The sequence below is a fragment of the Plecotus auritus genome (genome assembly GCF_963455305.1).
Source record: "Plecotus auritus genome assembly, chromosome: 2".
Classification (NCBI taxonomy): Eukaryota; Metazoa; Chordata; class Mammalia; order Chiroptera; family Vespertilionidae; genus Plecotus; species Plecotus auritus.
The window spans coordinates 113,763,367-113,785,416 of record NC_137771.1 but is presented as its reverse complement, the minus strand read 5'-3'; the positions used below and the strand labels follow the sequence as shown (position 1 = coordinate 113,785,416).

General features: G+C 37.7%; 1 protein-coding gene across 1 annotated transcript in view; it reads left to right on the top strand.

Moving 5' to 3' along the window:
* Window positions 1-5,771: 5,771 nt before the first annotated feature.
* PLSCR5 (phospholipid scramblase family member 5) overlaps window positions 5,772-22,050 on the top strand; it is a gene marked incomplete at both ends in the record, with an annotated part of 74,497 nt that continues 58,218 nt past the window's right edge. Inside the window, 2 exons of the mRNA XM_080654661.1 lie at window positions 5,772-6,057; window positions 18,309-18,472. Of these exons, the coding sequence (XP_080510787.1) occupies window positions 5,772-6,057; window positions 18,309-18,472 (450 nt within the window). The remainder of the gene's footprint in view (window positions 6,058-18,308; window positions 18,473-22,050) is intronic.

Here is a 22,050-nt window from a genome sequence, read left to right as displayed (position 1 = left end):
GCAAATGCCAGAAGACAGAGCACTGTAAAGACAGATTACTTCAAAGAATTCCATTAAACTTAGTGTCTTACCTAAAGAAAATGTATAAGGCTGAAAATTTAAAAAGAACTTCCATGTATAAACTAAACTTTTGCTTCTGCATTGGGCTTTAAAAGTACTGATTATGGGATACCATTGTCCCTTGGGTCTGTACACAGGACTCTAATTATGAGTCTTTTCCATATTATCTTGGAAAATGGGAACCACTCTTGATATATTTGCTCCAGAACCAGTTTGTCTTAGTTCCCCAGATTCTTCTTCTCTGTATCCAGGATTATTTTCCTTTTTTCAATTTTTTTAAATCAATATCTTGTTAAGTAGGCAGAAAAAGAGGAGTAAGAAATTCATCTCTTTCTAACAGCTAAGAAGCATGATCTGGTTTACTATCCTTTCATTATTTAAGAAAGAATATCTTAATAGTTATTTTCCTGTTTAAAGGAACAGAAGAAAGGGAAATTAGACATGTATGTGTGAAATAAAGTTTGCTCATTTGAAAGATGAATTACTGATCCTAATTAGTTTTGCTTTACAAAGAGAGAATGACTTACATTATTGCATTCTTAAGAGATTGTAACTTAGTTTTTAAAAATAAAAATATTGCATCCCTTTATTGTGATACTCCTCTGGAGTACATGTTCCTCCTGGGTGGATGTTGTATCATTATATCTCAGTATGCTCTATAATGCTATGCTTATAGTAAAAAGTTAATACATGCTTATTGAATGAATGAATGAAGCACTGTATCAAAAGAATTCTATATAATAAAAGCCTAATATGCTAAGTGTCCAGTCGTCCAGTTGGCCATTCAACCAATCAAAGAGTAATATGCTAATGATATGCTAAGGCTGCTCAACAGCTTACTATGACGTTCACTGACCACCAGAGAGCAGATAGTCGGCTGGTCAACTAATCGCTATGATATGCACTGACTACCAGGTGGCAGACGCTCCAATCAATAGGTTAGCTTGCTGCTGGGGTCTGGCCAATCAGGACTAAGTGAGATGGGCGAGACATACATTGGAGCCCTCCCACGGTCCCTCCCCGCCTGGCCAACCTCCCATGTCCCTCCCTGGCCCTGATCATGCACCAGAGGGGGCCCTTGGCCTGGCCTGTGCTCTCTCGCAATCTGGTACCCCTAGGGAGATGTCGGAGAGATGGTTTCGGCCGATGGCAGAATGACCAGTCGCTATGCTGCTCACAGACACTCAACGCAGGAGCTGCCCTTGGTGGTCAGTGTGCTCCCACTGGGGGAGCGCTGCTCTCCTGCCTCCACAGCAGCACTAAGGATGTTCAACTGCCAGCTTCAGTTGGACATCCCCCGAGGGCTCCCGGACTCCGGACTGCAAGAGGGCACAGGCCGGGCTGAGGGACCCCCTACCTCCGAGTGCACAAATTTCATGCACTGGGCCTCTAGTAGGTTTGAATAAAATAGTAAAAAAATGCATTCTGATAGGCAGTTTGCACAGTGTGAGAAATGGTTGCCTAAATAAGAGTTGCACATTCCCAGGGAAGAAACTTCCACATCTACATTAAGGGATTGGATATTTCATATCTAATAATGTAGTTATAACCAAAGGTCTTATATGCATGCATATAAGCCTAACCAATGGGCATAGACACCAGGGGGGTGAGGGCATGAGTGTGGGGTTGTGGGGGGCAATGAGAGGATAAGGACACATATGTAATACCTTAATGTAGAATAAAAATAAAAACAATATATCTCCCTAGATTTGTTTTATTTTCTTCATTAATTTCTTTATACATATCCTGCCTTGTTTCATAACAAATTTAATGCAAGAAACTATAAATTCAGAGGTAAGATTTATACATGCTGCATGTGTGTGGTTCACATTTTAGGAGGTCAGGCCATTAGACTCACCAAATGAAATGAGCTATTTTATCATTAAATTATAGTCCATTTGTGAACCACTTCCTACCTATAGCATTACTTTTTAAACCAGATATTTATAAAAGTTGCTGTTAGTTATTCTGACGTGATATAGCATGATATGGAGAGATGAAAACAAATACACACAAAGGTGTTTACATTACTCAGATGATAACAAAAGACCCCTGGATGCTGCCTTCTCATAAATTGATATCTGGGTATCCCTTGTTGATTTTTCACTCTACCAACCAAGCCTGTTTTGAAAAGGAAATGTGGAAAAGAGAATGCTTATCCATTACTGTTGCTTGTAAATTGGCACAAGCCCTTTGAAGATCTATTTGATAATATCTGGTAAAGATAAAGAACTTAATACCCCATAAGCTGGCATTTTCCTTTCCAGACATATACTTTCAAAGGACATCTAGACATGTGCATAAGAACCAATGCCTTACAAACAGAAACAATCCAAATGTCCATTAAAAGGGCAAGGATCAAAAATTGTATTTATTATATCCATAAAATGTAATAATAAGCAGTTGCTAAAAATAAATATAATTTTATGCATTACCATGAATTTTTAAAAATGTGATTTTAAGTGAATAAAATGTTTTTTAGAATTTTACCAAAATAATATTTATATAACTCAAGAAAAATAAATAATTTTCTCCCATTCCATATATATTTGATTACATATGGACATATATATATTTATGTATGTATATGTACCGTGTTTCCCCAAAAATAAGACAGTGTCTTATATTAATGTTTGCCCCCAAAGACACGCTAGGTCTTATTTTCAGGGGATGTCTTATTTTTCCACGAAGAAGAATATGGTACACATTTATTGTTAAATGAAAATAAAGGAAATTTATTACCTGTATACGGTACGGTAGTACGGTAGTTGTCAACACAAACCAGACAAACTGTGAATCCTACAGTATCAAGAATTTATTCATTTATTCAATGACAATCATGTCATCATCTTCTGGAACATCATCATAACAATCCAGTTCCTGAATTTCCTGGTGAATTTCTTGTGACTCCATTTCTTTCAGAATCAGTGGACCAAATCTCTCATGTTTAGCAATAGCACTGTCTTTAAATGAGTACTTCTTGTCAAGGTAGCCTGCTCGCAGTGCATTTGCAATGCAACTGTCAGTGATTTTCTCCCATGAATTCTTCACCCAAGTCACAACTTCTTGCAGTTTAGGTTTCACAAAGTTTCCACGCTGATTTCTCTCCATTCTATTTTCAAAGTAGTCATTAATTTCCATGTGCAAATTGTCTTTGAATGGCTTGTTTATTGCAATATCAAGTGTCTGGAGATAGGCCATCATTTCTGCGGGAATCATTATCTGATCTATTTTTCTTTTGTGAAGAAATGTCTTCATGTCTTTAGCGCGGTAAGTGTTGGCTGCATCCCAGACTAGCAGACCTCTTTGGCTTCCTCGCATAACAAGCGGCAGTATTAAATCGACCCACTTCCTTATAACTGCTTGTGTGGCCCAGGCTTTTTCAGTTTCAAGAATAAAAATGCGCAAAACACGTTCAATCTTTTCCTTCTTGCCCTTAGAAATGATTAAAGGTGGGATTTTTGTGCCATCCAGACGAATTGCCAAAATACAGGAAACACGTGCACTTTCGTAAGCAGTGGAGGGAATGTACGCTAAGGAGGCACCCCGCTGTTCAATTGTTGTTTGAGATGATTGGCCCATAAACACTGCAGTTTCATCCATAGCAATCATGTTGGAAAGATTGTATTTAGAGAAGTCAGCATCATCAATAAAGGACTTGAATGCAAGTGCTCGCTTAATAACTTGAGTATCTTCCAACCTAAACAATGTTGTAGATCTTCTTAAAGACAGTTCACTTCGCTGAAGGAAATTATCCAGCCAGTGTTGTGATGCTTTGAAGTCTTCGGGGGCTATGTCAAACTGTGGTGCCATTGCAAGGGCAAATTCTTGAATCTGAGCCCTATTCACAACCAAAGCCTTTGCTCTCCTGTCAACAACCCATTCACAGATCAGGTCTTCCAGCTTGGAAAATAATGGTTGCCGACCTGATCCCCACTTGCGCTTTTTAGCATTTCCCTTGTCCGCTTGTTCAATGAGGTTACCATACTCTGCTCGCCATTTTTGGACCAATTGGATACTCAACATCTTCTCTTTGCAGAAAGCAGTAAGATTTTGGCCCAAGAGTCTTCCACGATTCCTTTCTTGTACTCCACGGAGTAGCTTTTTCTTTTTGCACTCATTTCTAGGGGTTAAAAAAAAAGGAATTGGGGTATCCAGGTGGGGGGAGGGGGATTACTCAAAATGACACAGGGGGAATCACAGGGGGGAATCAAAATGGCACAGGAGAATCAGAGGGGGGATTACCATTTTAGTAACCCCTTTTGATCCTCCTGTGTCATTTTGATTGCCCCCTCTGATCCTCCTGTGTCATTTTAAGTGATCCCCCTCCCCCCACCCCTGTGCCACTGAACACCTTCACCAGACATCCCCCCTACCCCTGGGGCCTGCCTGGGGACTGTCACTGGGCTTGCTGGGGCCTGGATCTGGGCTGGAGCAGGGTCTGCCACTGACTGAGAACCTTGAGTCATCATGAAGGCGGCCGCGAGCATCAGGTAGTGTCACCAGAGACAGACCAGCAACCACCACCTTCGCTGCGTCCCGTCCGCTCTAATCCTCCTGTTCTTCTACACGCATCTGCGAAAGTCTCCTCCTCTCTCCCGCCCCGTGCTCACCACTCACTCAGACCTCCACTCCGCCTCCATACAGCAGTGACGTCAGGACTCCTAGTAACATCACTGGTTGCTAGACGCCAGTTGGGGCGGCCCTAGCGACCAGTTTACGGTAAATTAATGTTCATTCTGAGACACAGCCTGGGGCCTTATTTTCGGGGGATGCCTTATATTTCACCCAGAAGGAAACCTGTAAGTAGGTCTTATTTTCAGAGGATGTCTTATTTTCGGGGAAACACGGTATATATGATTTTTAGGAACACACGATTTTATAGTAAAACCAAGGGCAGACTAACCATAAAACTATATAACTATTCCTAAGACTAGTTCAGTGGTCGGCAAACTCATTAGTCAACAGAGCCAAATATCAACAGTACAACGATTGAAATTTCTTTTAAACTTCTTCTAAGGCCACTTCTTCAAAATAGACTCGCCCAGGCCATGGTATTTTATGGAAGAGGCACACTCAAGGGGCGTAAGAGCCGCATGTGGCTCGCAAGCCGTAGTTTGCCAACCACGGGACTAGTTCATCAGTCTTTGGCCTTAGTCCTGTCCCTGACCTGTAGGCTAACATTTTACTCCATACCCATCCTTGCCCCAGAGGATGCAAACTGGAACACATCGCTGTTCTTGTTTTGTTTTATACAGGCATCACTCTAGATTTAAATAAACTGGCAGCCTCTTCCTTTGTACTAAAAAAGACTAAATTGGTGAGCCTTTTCTGTCATGAAAATTTAATTCAACTATCTAGCTATTAAATAAGTAATAGGGAAGTTCTGTTTAATGATGTAATATTGAATGAACAGACCTTCAAAAATAGTGATGGCATGCCCTGCAAAAAGGCCATGGGCAGGGGTCAATGGTGGTGAGATTATGATGCAATTTTTTTTTCTATTTCCTCTTGGAAAAAAAGGAAGACAGTGAGAATACAGAGGCCCCTCTTTCAGGAGGGACAAGGACAGGCAAAGCAGAACATCTTGAGGAATGACCATGCCAAGCAGCAAAGCAGAGGCTAAGGAGAGAGAGGGTAGCTAACTTTCCTGAGATCCCTGTGTGCCAATATTCATTTGTAAGTCTTTTTTCTAGTACTGCATTCCAACTATGTTACCTTCAAGCCTTGGGTTATGTCTGTTAAACATATTTGTATTGCTATATTTCCTGGAATCAAGGGAGCAGAGCAGAAACCTGCAACCTGATGACAGAGTGAAACTGATACTGACGCTGCTTGAAAAAGCCAAGTGCTTCATAGTGGGAGATGAGGATGCAGTGACCATTTTGAGTAATAAATGGTGGTCCTGGTTCTTCTTTGGAGGTGGGAGATGTTTGGAGAGGAGGACTGAGTGTACCATGAAGGTGAAGGGCAGCAGCAACAGCAGCAGGAAAGGAGGTGAGGCCAGCTCCTGGAGAAACATCACCTGGCTGCAGAAGCATACATCAACAGGACACATGAACATCTGAGAGATCCATTAAGGAAGGTTTGTGAGTATGACCTAGAGAAAGGCTGGCAAACAGAAAAGAGTGGAGGGAAGGGGATATGAAACCTCAGGTTGGTATCTGCTGGGTCTTTGGCAGAACTGAGGGAGAAAGCATGGAAAAAGAAATGGGCAGTGTCTAAACTTTACCAAGTTAGATAGCCTGGGAAGTCTCTGTTGCAGGCTAAATATTCAAAGATTCCATCAGTCAGTCATATGGCCAATACAAATACATAGATGTTTGGCTTTGTACAAGTCAAAGTATATGTTTAATTCACTTAGACGTTTATTTTTTAATTTCAAATTGGTGCTCTAGAGAAAGTAAAAATTAACTTGTCAATTATGACCATAATTTAAAATGCCAGGTTTGATAGTGTTGACAACAATTTAGGGTTGTTTTGTTTTTTTAGAATAAAGTGTTTCCAAATGCCCATGACAAACATTAAGAAATTTAGCAAACATATCATTTAATTTAAAAATACCGATCATGTTTCTATAATTTTCCTACAATTCAAATAATGGCAACTCTTTTTAATCCCTAACATTTCAAAACAACAATAGTAAAAAGAAATCTCTCTTTGCCAAATAAGAAGAACCTAAACTTTTGGCTATCTATAACCTGTGAGGCTGACTTTATAATTTTTCATCATTCTTTATGCTGTTTCAGGCTGCTTAACTATTTTTAGAAGTAGAGATTGTTGCTTATAATGCAGTATATCATGCAACTTCAACTTTTGCAAATTGTGCCATCCAGGGCAATTGACTTGGTGAGCAAAATTTCCATGTTCACCTGGTCAGCTGCATTTAGAAATGTGAGCTGCCTGGTTTCAGTGCTTTTCCCCCCTTTGTATGCAGTGCACTTAAATATCACCTGTATGTTCCAATGAACTGCAAGGTTATCAAAGGTTTGTATTTCCAAATGTCTCTGATACATCAAATGCAATTAAAAATGAAAATAAAGATTTATTTATGTACATAAATAGAAGGGAATACATGCTCTTTTTATTTGTTTGAGGGAGAGAGTGGGTAGAAATCTCGGGAGAAAAACAAGGAAGTTCATGTTCAAACATTTTCAAAATATAAAATATTGTACTTAGAACTGTCAGAAAGTTATACACGATAGAATATTTTATCATGACTCTGGCACAGGAGACATAGAAACCAGAAAAATAGAATATGTCTAATGTATAGTGAAAGCAAAAGTATATACTCCAAGGGAACACAAAAACGACTAAGTGGAAACAAGACTTTTGAAATGAGTGTTATATATTTTCTTTTCTGGTTTCCATTATTTTTAAATTGTTCCTTCAGCCACCAAGTAGTATGATGGTTTCTGAGTAGTGTTTACCTTTGGTGGTGGCTTTATCTTCCCCTGTTGTTCAAAGTGATAAAATACAGCTCTCTGAAGGCTGAATGAGGCAATCCTTTCCTCTGTTATTTATAAGTTGACATGGAACAGAAAGACACCTTATGAAGTTTTATTCATGCCATGTTTCCTCTCCTTGCTGCAACAAGAAAAGCCTTTTTTTTTTTTTTTTTTTCACATGGCTGTCTTTGAAGACGTGACTCAGAAATCTTCATGGCCTCTAAAGGTAAGAGCAATATAGCCAGCTAATAAATTTTCTTCATATTATGACTTAAAATCTAGAGAGTGATACTTTAATTTTTTTAAATTTTAACTCCAAGGAGCATATTGCATTAAATAAATAAATAAAAAAACACACTCTATCTGATAGAATGTGAAAGTTAAGCTGTAAACAATGTCTTAGATATCATGAATATCAACAGTGAATTAATAAGAAAAGCTTCATAGCAAAATTTAGAATGGAAATATTTAAGGCCAAACACAAGAACAGGTTGATCTTCCAAGTTTAAAAGGATTTGAAGAAAACTTTTCACACGTAAGTTAAAAAGTGTTAAAGTACAATTCAGTGTTTAAAAAATTTCCATTTGTTGTTCAAAATAGGTGATACAGTCATTTATTATAATGAATTCAACATGTGTTATCAGTAAATTTTAAAAATGTAATGGACTAGTACTAAATATTTCTGAATTACAAATCAAAAATTCTTTCAAAATGTCTTTGATAGTAAATTATATATATACAAAAAATAACTAACTTAAGCAAGCAGGTTAATTAGGTACTGGAGGAGCGAGCTGGTAAGTTTTTCCTCAAATCCCTGAAATTGTACAAATATCATTAGTGTTGTTTAACTTATCTTACTTTAAAAAACTGCTCAAAAAGATAAGAGATATCATTGTTTTTTAAGGTAATGAATTGCAACCTTACTAAAAACACTTGTGAAATTATATAAAAATGAAATTGCAATGTGCTTTCATTCCATCATCAGAACAAGCCATTAAACTCTAAGCTATAATAAAAAGTGTTATCATGAAGAACTATGATTAATAATTGGTGGAAACCTAACCTAGTTACAAGTAGGGTATTAGAGTCCACCAATTTAAAATATCCTAAATTAAATTAATGATCCATTCAAAGAAATGTGTATGCTTCTTTGCTTCTTTCATCAAAATACACATCGGATACTATTTAATATGGAACAAACAATGTAACTTTTTATTTTAATGTATACTAGTCCATGAGTATCATTGAAAAAGCTCAAACAAATTATAAAATATAGGCTTGAGACATAAAAATCATTCATTTTAATATGCACGCTTCATTTTTACACTGAAGACAAACAAAAATATCTTGGCATGTCTTTTCTTTCATTTAAGATTAACACTAACACTTAGTTCAAAACACTTCATCACTTGATAAAATAAGAGTTACAAAACTATAGCCTGAAAGGTAAAGAGTTGCAGAGTACTTGAAATATTTATGAGCTAGTTATACATTTTTAAAATAGTAGATAGAAATTCAAAGCCAGATGGAAATTCAAAGGAGTTTCTTCTTTATCTGGTGGTCTGAGTCTTTGAAGAAACGTGTGACTAGAAAGTAATACTACGATCAGAATATGATTAACCTACCAAGAAAGCAGTGAAGTTCATTAATGATAAGTGCTCAACACTAAACTTAGAGGTAAAACTTCTGGTGGAAAATTAAATTCCTGCAACCAACTCAAAAGAACCTGTGGAGTGGGTAAAATATCTGTTAGAACACCTAAACTGCTTAAAGGGAATAAAAATGAAGCGTTCTTTTGATTTAGAAATCATGTTTGAGGTGGCAAGTTGAATTATCATCATTATTTACTTAAACAGTTTTGTGGAAAGTTTTCTTCAGATATGTTTAAAGACATTATTTGTAATGTCATGAATGTTCTCTGGCTCATGAAACTATATTGGCAATTATACTTTTCCCAGGGAAGACAGGCTTATTGGACATTTCACACATTTTGTAGGCAGTTCAATTGGCACCACTAAATCAAAGGACAGTCAGAATACTAGATGTCATTAGAACTGAAGAAATATTTGTGTAGTCTGAAGCCCCCTGTTAGGGTAAATAAACACAATTTAAAAACAAGTTGGTATGAAACTTTTTGAGAAAAATGGATTTTCCAGGATGATCAAACCTGATAAAAGATTCCTCTAAAGGCTGCTCCAATGTGAACGGCAATCCCAGAAGATGAAGCAAGTGATCTCAGAATAGGGACCCCAACAGTCTCCAGCTACTGGAGCTACTAATGAATAAAAACTTTGGACATGATCTGCTGTGGGCCCATGTGTATTAATTCCTCTGGACCTGCTGTGAGGTCTAAGAAACTATACAGACCCGGGTCAGGAATGTAGAGCCACTTGACAGACACTCAATAACCTACTACATTTTGTTACAGCAGACATAGATTACATGATAAAATTAGAGTAATTTCCTAAACTTTTTTAATAGTAACATTGACAGAGAGAATCTAACAATCTTCTACCAGCTATTACTAGAAATTGATTCCTACACGTGTGTTTTTTAATTAAAGGATAACATGAGAACAAAGAAGTACATAATGAGCATCCAACTTAAGCTGTATGGTTTTTAAATAAGATGCACTTGTGTAACTACCACCAAGATCAAGATATAGAACATTTCTAGTACCTCATAAAGTTCCGTTTCCAGTCACTAGTGATGTACCTTAACTCCCAAAAAACTCTATTCTTAATTTTATCATCATAAACTACTTGTCCCTAGATCACGATTTTGCCTGTGTGTTTCTCTAAAAGTCAATGGCAACAGGGCTTTGGCACTAATACTGAAGAAAAGATGTTTGTTGCCTGTTATTTTTCAGCAGTTATTACTACACTAACTATTAACTCCTCTCCCAAACGTGATGTAGTGCTACGTAGTCTTCCTCTCAGATTACCACTTAGGGTCCCTTTCAGGCTCCTTCTCAAGTGTAAGAGGAGTCAGTTCTAAGGCCTCTATCATCTGTGTCTGCCGCGATCTGAGAGAAGTTCAGTATGGGGTCCTTGTGGGAAGCAAACTGCTATGTTATGGGTAGAGAGCTCTATTTTAGTAGGGCAAAATGAAAAAAGTTTGTTTCCATATGGTCTTAACCCTGATGCTTGTCCAAATTCTAAATGCCACAGAGCAGTACAAACAGCTGTCTTGGTCTATTTTTGCTACCTTAAGGTTAAATAAATAAATAAATAAATAAATAAATAAAGGAAGAAACTGCTATTGTTCCTCTTTAATGCCACACCTACACAGAGCCTTAATGACCTCCCATTACTAGAAACAGTTTATGTCAGTGTTCAAAGGACCATTTCTTTGATGCCTAATTTCTTTACCAGTTTTTTGTGATTTTTTAAAAAAATCCCTATGTGCTCATCCTGGATAAAGTTGAATTCTCTTTTTTTAAAAAAATAAATCTTTATTCAGATTATTACAATTATTTCTCCTTTTTCCCCCCATAGCTCCCCTCCACCCAGTTCCCACCCCACCTTCTGCCCTTACCTCCCCTCCACTGTCCTCATCCATAGGTGTATGATTTTTGTCTAGTCTCTTCATGAACCCCCCATACCCCTTTCCCCCTGAGAATTATCAGTCCACTCCCTTTCTATGCCCCTGATTCTATTATATTCCCCAGATTATTCTGTTCCTCAGGTTTTTAATTCACTTGATTTTTAGGTTCACTTGTTGATAGATATGTATTTGTTGTTCATAATTTTTATCTTTCCTTTTTTCTTCTTCCTCTTCTTTAAGAATACCTTTCAGCATTTCATATAATACTGGTTTGGTGGTGATGAACTCCTTTAGCTTTTTCTTGTCTGTGAAACTCTTTATCTGCCCTTCAATTCTGAATGATAGCTTTGCTGGGTAGAGTAATCTTGGTTGTAGGTTCTTGCTATTCATCACATTGAAAATTTCTTGCCACTCCCGTCTGGCCTGCATAGTTTCTGTTGAGAAGTCAGCTGACAGTCGTATGGGTGCTCCCTTGTAGGTAACTAACTGTTTTTCTCTTGCTGCTTTTAATATTCTCTCTTTGTCTTTTGTTCCTGGCATTTTAATTATGATGTGTCTTGGTATAGTCCTCTTTGGATTCCTTTTGTTTGGGGTTCTGTGGGCTTCCTGGACTTGTAAGTCTATTTCTTTCACCAGGTAGGGGAAGTTTTCGGTCATTATTTCTTCAAATATGTTTTCAGTATCTTGCTCTCTCTCTTCTTCTGGCACCCCCATAATTCTGATGTTGGTACGCTTGAAGTTGTCCCAGAGTCTTCTTACATTATCTTCAACTTTTTGGATTTTTTTTTTTTTTTTTGCTTTTTGCTTTTTCGGTTGAGTGTTTTTTGCTTCTTTGTATTTCAATTCTTTGACTTGATTTTTGTGTTCCTCTTGTCTGTTTTTGGGTCTCTGTATAATATTTTTTATTTCAGTCAGTGTATGTTTAATTTCTAGTTGGTCCTTTTTCATATCTTCGAGGGTCTCGTTATATTTATCGGCCTTTTCTAGGATATTCTTAAAAAGCCTTATAACCGTGGTTTTGAATTCTATATCCAGTCGTTTGTTTTCCTCCATTTCTTTCGTTTGTGATCTGATTCTTTGACGCCGCATTTTCACTGATTCCCTGAGTTGGTAAGGTAGATTTGTGTGCTAGGTTTCCTATATGGCCCAGTGGGTCTGCCTCCCCAGTTAACCTGAGGTGGACACTCTTGGTGCACCCCTTTGTGGACTCTGTGTACAGCCTTGTTGTAATTAAGTCTTGATTGTTGTTGGTATCACTGGGAAGAATTGACCTCCAGGCCAGTTGGCTGTAAGGATCAGCTGTGTCTATGCTGGGAGAAGTTTGGTGCTGGAGACAGCCTTATAGGACTAGACTTGCCAAATTGCAATAGCCTCTGTGCTCAGCTTGGATGGGGTGGAGTCTCAGTCTTGGCTTCCAGTCAGCCTTGCTGTTGCGCGCATGTGCATGCCTTCAGACCTCTGCCTTCCCGGCTCCCGAGTCTCCGCCTGAGAGTCCAGACTCCCCCCACAAGAGCGTGGGTCCCCAGGGGCTCGTCTGGAACTGGGGTTCACTGCAGTCAGAACTGGGGCTCAATGCAGTCAGGAGCCTCTGACTCCCTTCCACTAGGGAAAGCCTGTGGCACCCTCCGCAGCCTTTGTGCGCACTGGCACACACGCGCCTTCAGACCTCTTCCTTCCCCTGCTCCCGAGTCTCCGCCTGAGAGTCCAGACTCCCCCCATAAAAGCGGGGGTCCCCAGGGGGCTCGCCTAGAACTGGGGTTCAGTGCAGTCAGAACTGGGGTTCAGTGCGGTCGGGGGCTTCCTTCCCCCTTCCGCCAGAGAAAGTCAGCCAGGCTCTCAGCCGCCCTTCCTCTCTGCGCGCACAAAGACCCTTTGCCGTACCTCCAATTCTCTGTGAGCTTTTCTCTTTTTTACTAGTTGTAGAATTTTCACTCAGCCAGCTTTCCTGTGGTTCTGGATGGTGTCCGTTCTGTCTTTTAGTTGTAGTTTTGAAATTGTTGTGCGAGGCAGCAGTTTAGGTGTTTACCTGTGCCGCCATCTTGGTTTCTCCTGAATTCTCTTACATATGAGGAACTTAGTATCTCCAAGAGCAATTCTGTCTTTTTCCAAATTTATTTTTTGGAGATTTAAAAGATTCAGAAAACACCCCCTCCACATACACAGACACAACTTACATGAATTTGAATGTCAGTGAAGATAAATCATTCTAATTTATTGTGAATTATATAGATGTCACTCTAACTTTAGTATATGTATGAGGATACTTGTTCAAATCTTTGTGCAATTGGAACAAATTTCTTTCTTATAGTAAACCAGAACCATTTTCTTTATCCTTTCTATTCATCTGTCTTTAGAATAGTCTGAAATATTTGTCTTTATAATGGCCCCTCTAATATGTGAAAGGTCATGAATCTATTTTTTTTTGGTGATACATGTATGTAATTCTTTTTTTAATTTCTTTATTGATTGAGGTATTACATATGTTTCCTTATCTCCCCATTCATCCCCCCATTCATGCCCTCACCCCCTTGTTGTCTGTGTCCACTGGTTAGACTTTTATGCATGCATACAAGTCTTTTGGTTGATCTCACCCCCTTACCACCACCCTCTCCTGACTTCCCTCTGAAGTTTGATGGTCTGATTGATATTTCTCTGTCTCTGGATCTGTTTTTGTTCATCAGTTTATGTTGTTCATTATATTCCATAAATGAGTGAGATCATGTGATATTTATCTTTCTCTGATTGGTTTATTTCACTTAGCATAATGCTCTCCAGGTCCATCCATGCTGTTGCAAATGGTAACTCCTTTTCTTACCGCAGTGTAGTATTTCATTGTGTAGATGTACCACAATTTTTCAATCCACTCATCTGCTGATGGGCACTTAGGCTGTTTCCAAATCTTAGCTATGGTGAATTGTGCTTCTATGAACATAGGGGGGCATATATCCTTTCTAATTGGCGTTTCTAGTTTCTTGGGATATATTCATAGAAGTGGGATCACAAGGTCAAATGGGAGTTCAATTTTTAGTTTTTGAGGAAACTCCATACTGTTCTCCACAGTGGCTGCACCAGTCTGCATTCCCACCAGCAGTGCACAAGGGTTCCTTTATCTCTGCATCCTCTCCAGCACTTGTCCTTTGTTGACTTGTTGAAGATAGTCATTCTGACAGGTGTGAGATGATACCGCATTGTTGCTTTGATTTGCATCTTTCGGATGATTAGTGACTTTGAGCATGTTTTCATATGTCTCTTGGCCTTCCTATGTCCTCTTTTGAAAAGTATTTAGGTCTATTGCCCATTTTTTGATTGGGTTGTTTATCTTCCTTTTGTTAAGTTCTATGAGTTCCTGTAACAACAGTTACAGGAGATTAAAGCTTTTTCGTTGAAAACATTGGCAAATATGTTCCCCCATGCAGTGGGCTTTCGTGTTGTTTTGTTGATGATTTCTTTTGCTGTGCGAAAGCTTTTTATTTTCATGTAGTCCCATTTGTTTATTTTCTCTTTAGTTTCCATTGCCCTAGGAGCAGTATCAGTGAAGAAATTGCTTTGGCATATGTCTGAGATTTTGCTGCCTGTGGATTCCTCTAGTATTTTTATGGTTTCCCATCTTACATTTAAGTCCTTTATCCATTTTTAGTTTATTTTTGTGTAAGGTGTAAGTTGGTGGTCTAGTTTCATTTTTTTGCATGTATCTGTCCAATTTTCCGAACACCACTTATTGAAGAGACTGTCTTGACTCCATTGTATGTTCATGCCTCCTTTGTCAAATATTAATTGAGCATAGTGGTTTGGGTCAATTTCTGGGTTCTCTATTCTATATATTGATCTATATGTCTGTTCTTATGTCAGTACCAGGCTGTTTTGAGAACAGTGGCTTTGTAATACAGCTTGATATCTGGTATTGAGATCCCACCTACTTTGTTCTTCTTTCTCAGGATTGCTGGAGCTATTCAGGGTCTTTTTTTATTCCAGATGAATTTTTTGAAGGTTTGTTCTAGGTCTGTGAAATATGCCGTTGGTATTTTAATGGGGATTGCATTGAATCTTTAGATTGCTTTGGGTAGTATGGACATTTTGATGATGCTGATTCTACCAATCCATGAACACGGTATGTTCTTCCATCTCTTTACATCTTCCTCTATCTCTTTTCTCAGTGTCCTATAGTTTTCTGCATATAGGTCTTTTACCTCCTTAGTTAAGTTTATTCCTAGGTATCTTAATTGTTTTGGTGTGATGGTAAATGGGATTGCTTTTTTAGTCTCTCTTTCTATAAGTTCATTATTGGTGTATAGAAATGCCATAGATTTCTTGGCGTTAATTTGTACCCTCTACATTTCCAAATTTATTTATTAAGTCCAATAATTTTTTGATGGAGTCTTTATTTTTTTTTATGTACAGTATCTTGTCATCTGTGAATCAGGACAATTTTACTTCTTCTTTTCCAATTTGGATGCCTGTTATTTCTTCTTAGTGTCTAATCGCAATGGCTAGTACTTCCAGAACTCTGTCGAACAGGAGTGGTGAGAGTGAGCATCCCTGTCTTTCTCCTGTTCTTAGGGGAAATGGTTTTAGTTTTTGTCCATTGAGTATGATGTTGGCTGTGGGTTTGTCTTATATGGCTTTTATTATTTTGAGGTATGATCCTTCTATTCCTGCCTTGCTAGTCAAAGTCATGAATCTTTATCCATACCTACACTCATTCTAAAACTGCATAGTATTGATAAACTAAATGAATATACGTGTGATAACTTGTTAATTAATTGATTAATAAGTGAGAAGTAAAAACACTGATAATTGTTTTAAAAAAATTGGTATCTATTGAGGGAGGTATGCAAATGGCAGGCATATGAAAAGAAAGAGGAAAAATAATCGTAGAAAGAATTATTTCTATTCTTTAACAAAGAAGAGTGCTATTTCAGGCACCTCTTATTAGGGCTTATGCACAATTTGGCACAGGCTCCAGATTAATACAGGGGAAATAGCAATCTCCAAATTTCAATCTAAGATATCACTGAAAAAGCAACATTTTTACCTGGCAATAATATAAAAACAGGTAATTCTCTAAAAAAAATATCCAAACATTATAGAAACCTGTAATTATTTAACTTTTATAATATTCGGTGAGCTACAAAGTGATTCATATTGTGAAAGAAAAATTTTTAGTCCTGGCCGGATAGTTTAGTTTGTCTTCCTGATACCAGCATTGCAAGTTCAATCCCCAATCAAGGCACTTACATGAATCAATCAAAGAATGCATCAATAGGTGGAGTAAAAAATATATGTGTCTCTCTCTTTAAACCAATAAAAAATATTTTTTAAATTTTTAATGCTTTTATACAAAATACTGAGACCTAAGTTAAAGTTAGATATTAGATATTACATTGTCCTTAGGAAGCCCATAAATTAGTTATGAATATTCTCATAGTATATAGAATTAAACAAATTAGTTCTCAAAGTATATCATCAGACCAGCAGCATTAGCTTATCTGGGAGCTTATTAAAAATGCAAATTCTCAAGCCCCACCCCAACTACTAAGTCAGAAACTCTGGAGTGGGGCCCAGATATCTTATTATCACAAGCTCTCCAGGTGGTTCAGGTGCTGGCTAAAGGATAAGAAGCACTGAATTAAATTTAGTCATCACAGTACGATTGATAAGGACACAAATTATTCTTCAAATTATGAGACACCCTCATAATATTTGGGGAAGAAAGAATGTGCCTTGAAAGTCATAATATTATTCAAAACCTATATCTAAGGTTATCCTTTTACAAGTAGAAAATACTTGGTTCCTTTTACCATTCCCATTTCATTTGTAGTTTATAATTTTTTAGCTCTTTGAATAGAAGTCTTTAAGGCCTTCAAAAAATACATTTTAGCCAAAACCGGTTTGGCTCAGTGGATAGAGCGTCAGCCTGCGGATTGAGGGGTCCCGGGTTCGATTCCGGTCAAGGGCATGTGACTTGGTTGCGGGCACATCCCCGGTGGGAGGTGTGCAAGAGGCAGCTGATTGATGTTTCTGACTATCTATCCCTCTTCCTTCCTCTCTGTAAAAAATCAATAAAATATATTTAAAAAAATACATTTTAAAAAATAATGTGCTTTGCCCCAATTATCCATTTTTTCTCACATCTATTGCTAGCAATCTTCTACATTCATTTTCTCTGTTTTAGGTAGCAAGTGGTAGTGACAGTGAAAATGAAAAAATAAAGTAAAGCCTACTGCATGGGAGAACATATTTGCCAATGCTATTTCAAATAAGGGTTTAATCTCCAAAATGTACAGGGAACTCATACAACTTAACAAAAGAATGATAAACAATCCAATCAAAAAATGGGCAAAGAACTTAAATAGACACGTTTTGAAAGAGGACAGTTTTCTGGCTATGAGACATATGAAAACATGCTCAAAGTCACTAATCATCCAAGAGATGCAAATCAAAACAACAATGAGATACCATCTCACACCTGTCAGAATGGCTATCATCAACAAATCAACAAAGGACAAGTGCTGGCAAGGATGTGGAGAAAAAGGAACCCTCATGCACTGCTGGTGGGAATGAAGACTGGTCCTCAAAAAACTACAAATGGAACTCCCATTTGACCCAGTGATCCCACTTCTAGGACTATATACCAAGAAACCAGAAACACCAATCAGAAAGGATATATGCGTCCCTATGTCCATAGCAGCACAATTTATAATAGCTAAGATTTGGAAACAACCTAAGTGCCCATCAGCTGATGAGTGGATTGAAAAATTGTGGTACATCTACACAATGGAATACTATGCAGCTATAAAAAGAAGGAACTTTACCATTTGCAATAGCCTGGATGGAACTGGAGAGCATTATGCTAAGTGAAATAAGCCAGTCGGAGAAAGATAAATATCACATGCTCACTCATATGTAGGATATAATGATCAACATAAACTAATGGACAAAAATAGATCCAGAGCAAATGGCAAGGGAGGTGGGGGTGGGGGGTTAGAGATCAACCAAAGGACTTGTATGCATGCATATTAGCATAACCAATGGACATAGGCACTGGGGTGGTAGGTGGGAATTGTGGGGGGTGTGTCAATCTGGGAAAAAGGTGACATATGTAAAACTTTAGACAATAAAAAAGCATCCCCAAAAAACATGAAGGGCAGCAGGAGAGAATCTACCCACTGAATTAAGAAGTAACAAATATTATAAGAAAGACTAAATGTAATAATCTGAATTTAAATGTAAGCTGGGATTTTCATTCTCTTGCAGATGCACGGAACCAAAGAAGTAGAGGCCTGCCTGGTTTTCTTCCTAGAGCTTCAGACCCAGACCACAGCCTTTATGTCTCACCTTCCAATCCAGACAACCAAGTGTGGCAGCCAGGTCACCCTCCACCAGGCAGCCTCCCTCCTGGTCTAGATTATTTAAGCCAGGTGTTTGTTATTTCTCTGTTTCTATATATCTCCCCTTGAAATGAATATAAATGTGATTTCTTGCTTTTCAACCAAGGTTGAAGGACTTCAACAAATAACTCACTGAATTAAGAATAGTATTATGAACCATCAAGTTATAATATTTTATTTATTTCTATTTTGAGGGAAGGAATTTATGTTTACAATTATTACTACTTTTAGTTTCCTTATTTATTTGACAGAGTAACAAGAGCACATTTATCCTCATTGCTCAAAGTATCAGCAAATTGATCCTCAAAGAATTGTCTAATACGTATGTCTCAACACCTACAACTATTTAAAGAATATTTATTGAGTACTTGCTAAAATCAAGGTACATAGAAAACATAAAACCTAGACTCTAATTGGCAAGACAAAAAAAATTTGACAAGAAGCACGAGGCTATGTACCAAAGCCAGATAAGCACACAACTGTAACATGTGCATAGAAGGGAAAAAAGTTGTTATGCCTGAAGAGAGGCTTCTACAATGATCTGAGAGTTCAGTGTTTTCAACTGAATATCAAAAAGTGGATAGATATTTCCAAATCTTAGCTATTATAAATTGTGCTGCTATGAACATATGGGTGCATATATACTTTCTGATTGGTGTTTTTAGTTTCTTGGGATATATTCATAGAAGTGGGAACACTGGGTCAAATGGGAGTTCCATTTTTAACTTATTGAGGAAACTCCATACTGTTCACAATGGCTGCACCAGTCTGCATTCCCACCAGCAGTGCATGAAGGTTCCTTTTTCTCAGCATCCTGACCAGCACTGGTCATTTGTTGATTTACTGATGATAGCCATTCTGACAGGTGTGAGATGGTTCCTTATTGTCGTTTTGATTTGCATCTCTCGGATGATTAGTGACTTTGAACATGTTTTCATATTTCTCTTGGCTTTCTGAATGTCCTCTTTCAAAAAGTGTCTATTTATCAGGGGTCCTCAGACTTTTTAACCAGGGGGCCAGTTCACTGTCCCTCAGACTGCTGGAGGGCCAGACTATAGTTTAAAAAAAAAAACTATGAACAAATTCCTATGCGCACTGAGAGCCCGGGACGAGTCGGCTGCTAAGCAGGACAGGCAGCGGCACCCGGCGGGCCAGATAAATGTCCTCAGCGGGCCACATGTGGCCCGTGGGCTGTAGTTTGAGGACGCCTGATTTAGGTCCATTGCCCATATTTTGATTGGGTTGTTTATCTTCCTTTTGTTAAGTTCTATGAGTTCCCTGAAAATGTTGGAGATTGAACCCTTTTCGGTGATAACATTGGCAAATATGTTCTCCCACGCAGTGGGCTTTCTTGCTGTTTTGTTAATAGTTTCTTTTGCTGTGCAGAAGCTTTTTATTTTCATGTAGTCACATTTGTTTATTTTCTCCTTAGTTTCCATTGTCCTAGGAGCTATATCGGTGAAGATATTGCTTTGGCGTATGTCTGAGATTTTGCTGCCTGTGGATTCCTCTAGTATTTTTATGGTTTCCCATCTTACATTTAAGTCCTTTATCCATTTTTAGTTTCTTTTTGTGTATGGTATAATTTGGTGGTCTAGTTTCATTTTTTTGCATGTATCTGTCCAATTTTCCTAACACAATTTAATGAAGAGACTGTCTTGACTCCAAGGTATGCTCTTGCCTCGTTTGTCAAATATTGAGTATAGTGGTTTGGGTCAATTTCTGGGTTCTCTATTCTATTCCATTGTTCTATATGTCTGTTCTTGTGCCAGTACCAGGCAGTTTTGAGACGAGTGGCTTTGTAATACAGCTTGATATCTGGTCTTGATATAGCTAAGATTTGGAAACAGCCTAAGTGCCCATCAGCAGATGAGTGGATTAAAAAACTGTGGTACATCTACACAATGGAATACTACGCTGCAGTAAAAATGAAGGAACTCCTACCATTTGCAACAGCATGGATGGAGCTGGAGAGCATTATGCTAAGCTAAATAAGTTAGTCAGAGAAAGATAGATATCACATGATCTCACTCATTTGTGGAATATAATGAATAACATAAACTGATTAACAAAAACAGATCCAGAGACAGAGAAAGCACCCATCAGACTGTCAAAGCTCAGAGGGAAGGTAGGGGAGGGTGGGGGTAAGGGGAAGAGATCAACCAAAGAACTTGTATGCATGCATATAAGCCTAACCAATGGACACAGACAACAGCGGGGTGAGAGCATGAGTGCGGGGAGTGGAGGGGGACATGGGGGGATAAAGACACATATGTACTACCTTAATCAATAAAGAAAAAAAGATGGATAGAAATCAAAGGGAAAGCAAACACCAAGTTGATAATATTGTCTTTGACATTGTTGCATCTCCAAGCCAATTTGCTTGAAAAATCATTTTATTATATATAGTCATTAGTCATCATTGGAGTATAAGCATTGATTGAAGCCTTATAGTAAAACAGTAAAGAAATAACATCAGAATTATGTGGCACATGAATAGCAATTATCTATGTATAGTTGTTGTTTGGGTATTTTATCCTACAAAAAATTAGAAATACACCTACACTAATATTGAGATGCAGCACATCTGCTGCAATTTTCTGCTTGTTTGGCATTATTTCAAAGTATAAAGTTTATCTCTTTTAGCAAAATCAAATCTCTGTTAATTCCCTTAAGGTACAAGAGATTTCTGTTATGCCTGATAGATTTAAGCTGCATGCAGCATATGTTCCTGGGAAAATGTTTATTATTGCAGATACTTTCTCCAGAAACCCACTGGCAGACAAATGTACTTTAGAGACTGTGGAGCTCAGGGAGATATGTAAAAGAGCTGGGAAAGCTAACCCACCATCTTCCATCTGCAGAAAGGATCAGCTGGAATAGCTGACTCGAGTTGATTAACTGCTGCAAGCTGTTTAGGAACGTTGTCAGACAAGGTTTTGGCAAGGATAAGAGTAATAGACCAGTAACAGAGGGCTTAGGTTTGATGATCACATACGGTCATCACATATTCTTCTTCCATCCATTAATTATGACACACCTAGAGCAAGATGCTTGACATGAATACATTTTTTTCACATTCAATAAATAGAGGTATAAGCTCTTTGGCTTCAGTTCTAAAACAAAAAGTCAATTTTCCAAGAATATACCTTTGGTAATATTTTACAGAATACAAAAATACACCACAAATTGATGAATATTTTATTTCAAAGGTAAAGATAGTTTATTCATTTTACACTAAATGAATACATATTTGTTTTAAAGCAGTGTATTTTTAACAGAATGAATGACCATTTTAAAAGCTTTCTACCACAAGTCTGTAAGAGACATAGAATGCATTAACTTTTATCTAAAAAATGTAAGAATTAAGTAAAATTATGAACTTTTGAAAATAGTACATTTTCTATAAATAAACAGGAAAATACACAAAAATATACAAAATTCTCTAAATTAAAAAAATCAAAGCAAAATTTTAAAAAATCATCTATTCTCCTTTAATCAAGTTCACTCAATCACTATTGAAAATCTTTTTTTCATTTACAATTTGTAAATAAATTCCCAGGTGTGTGTGTGTGTACACATATGCATATTTGTAGATGCATATTTTT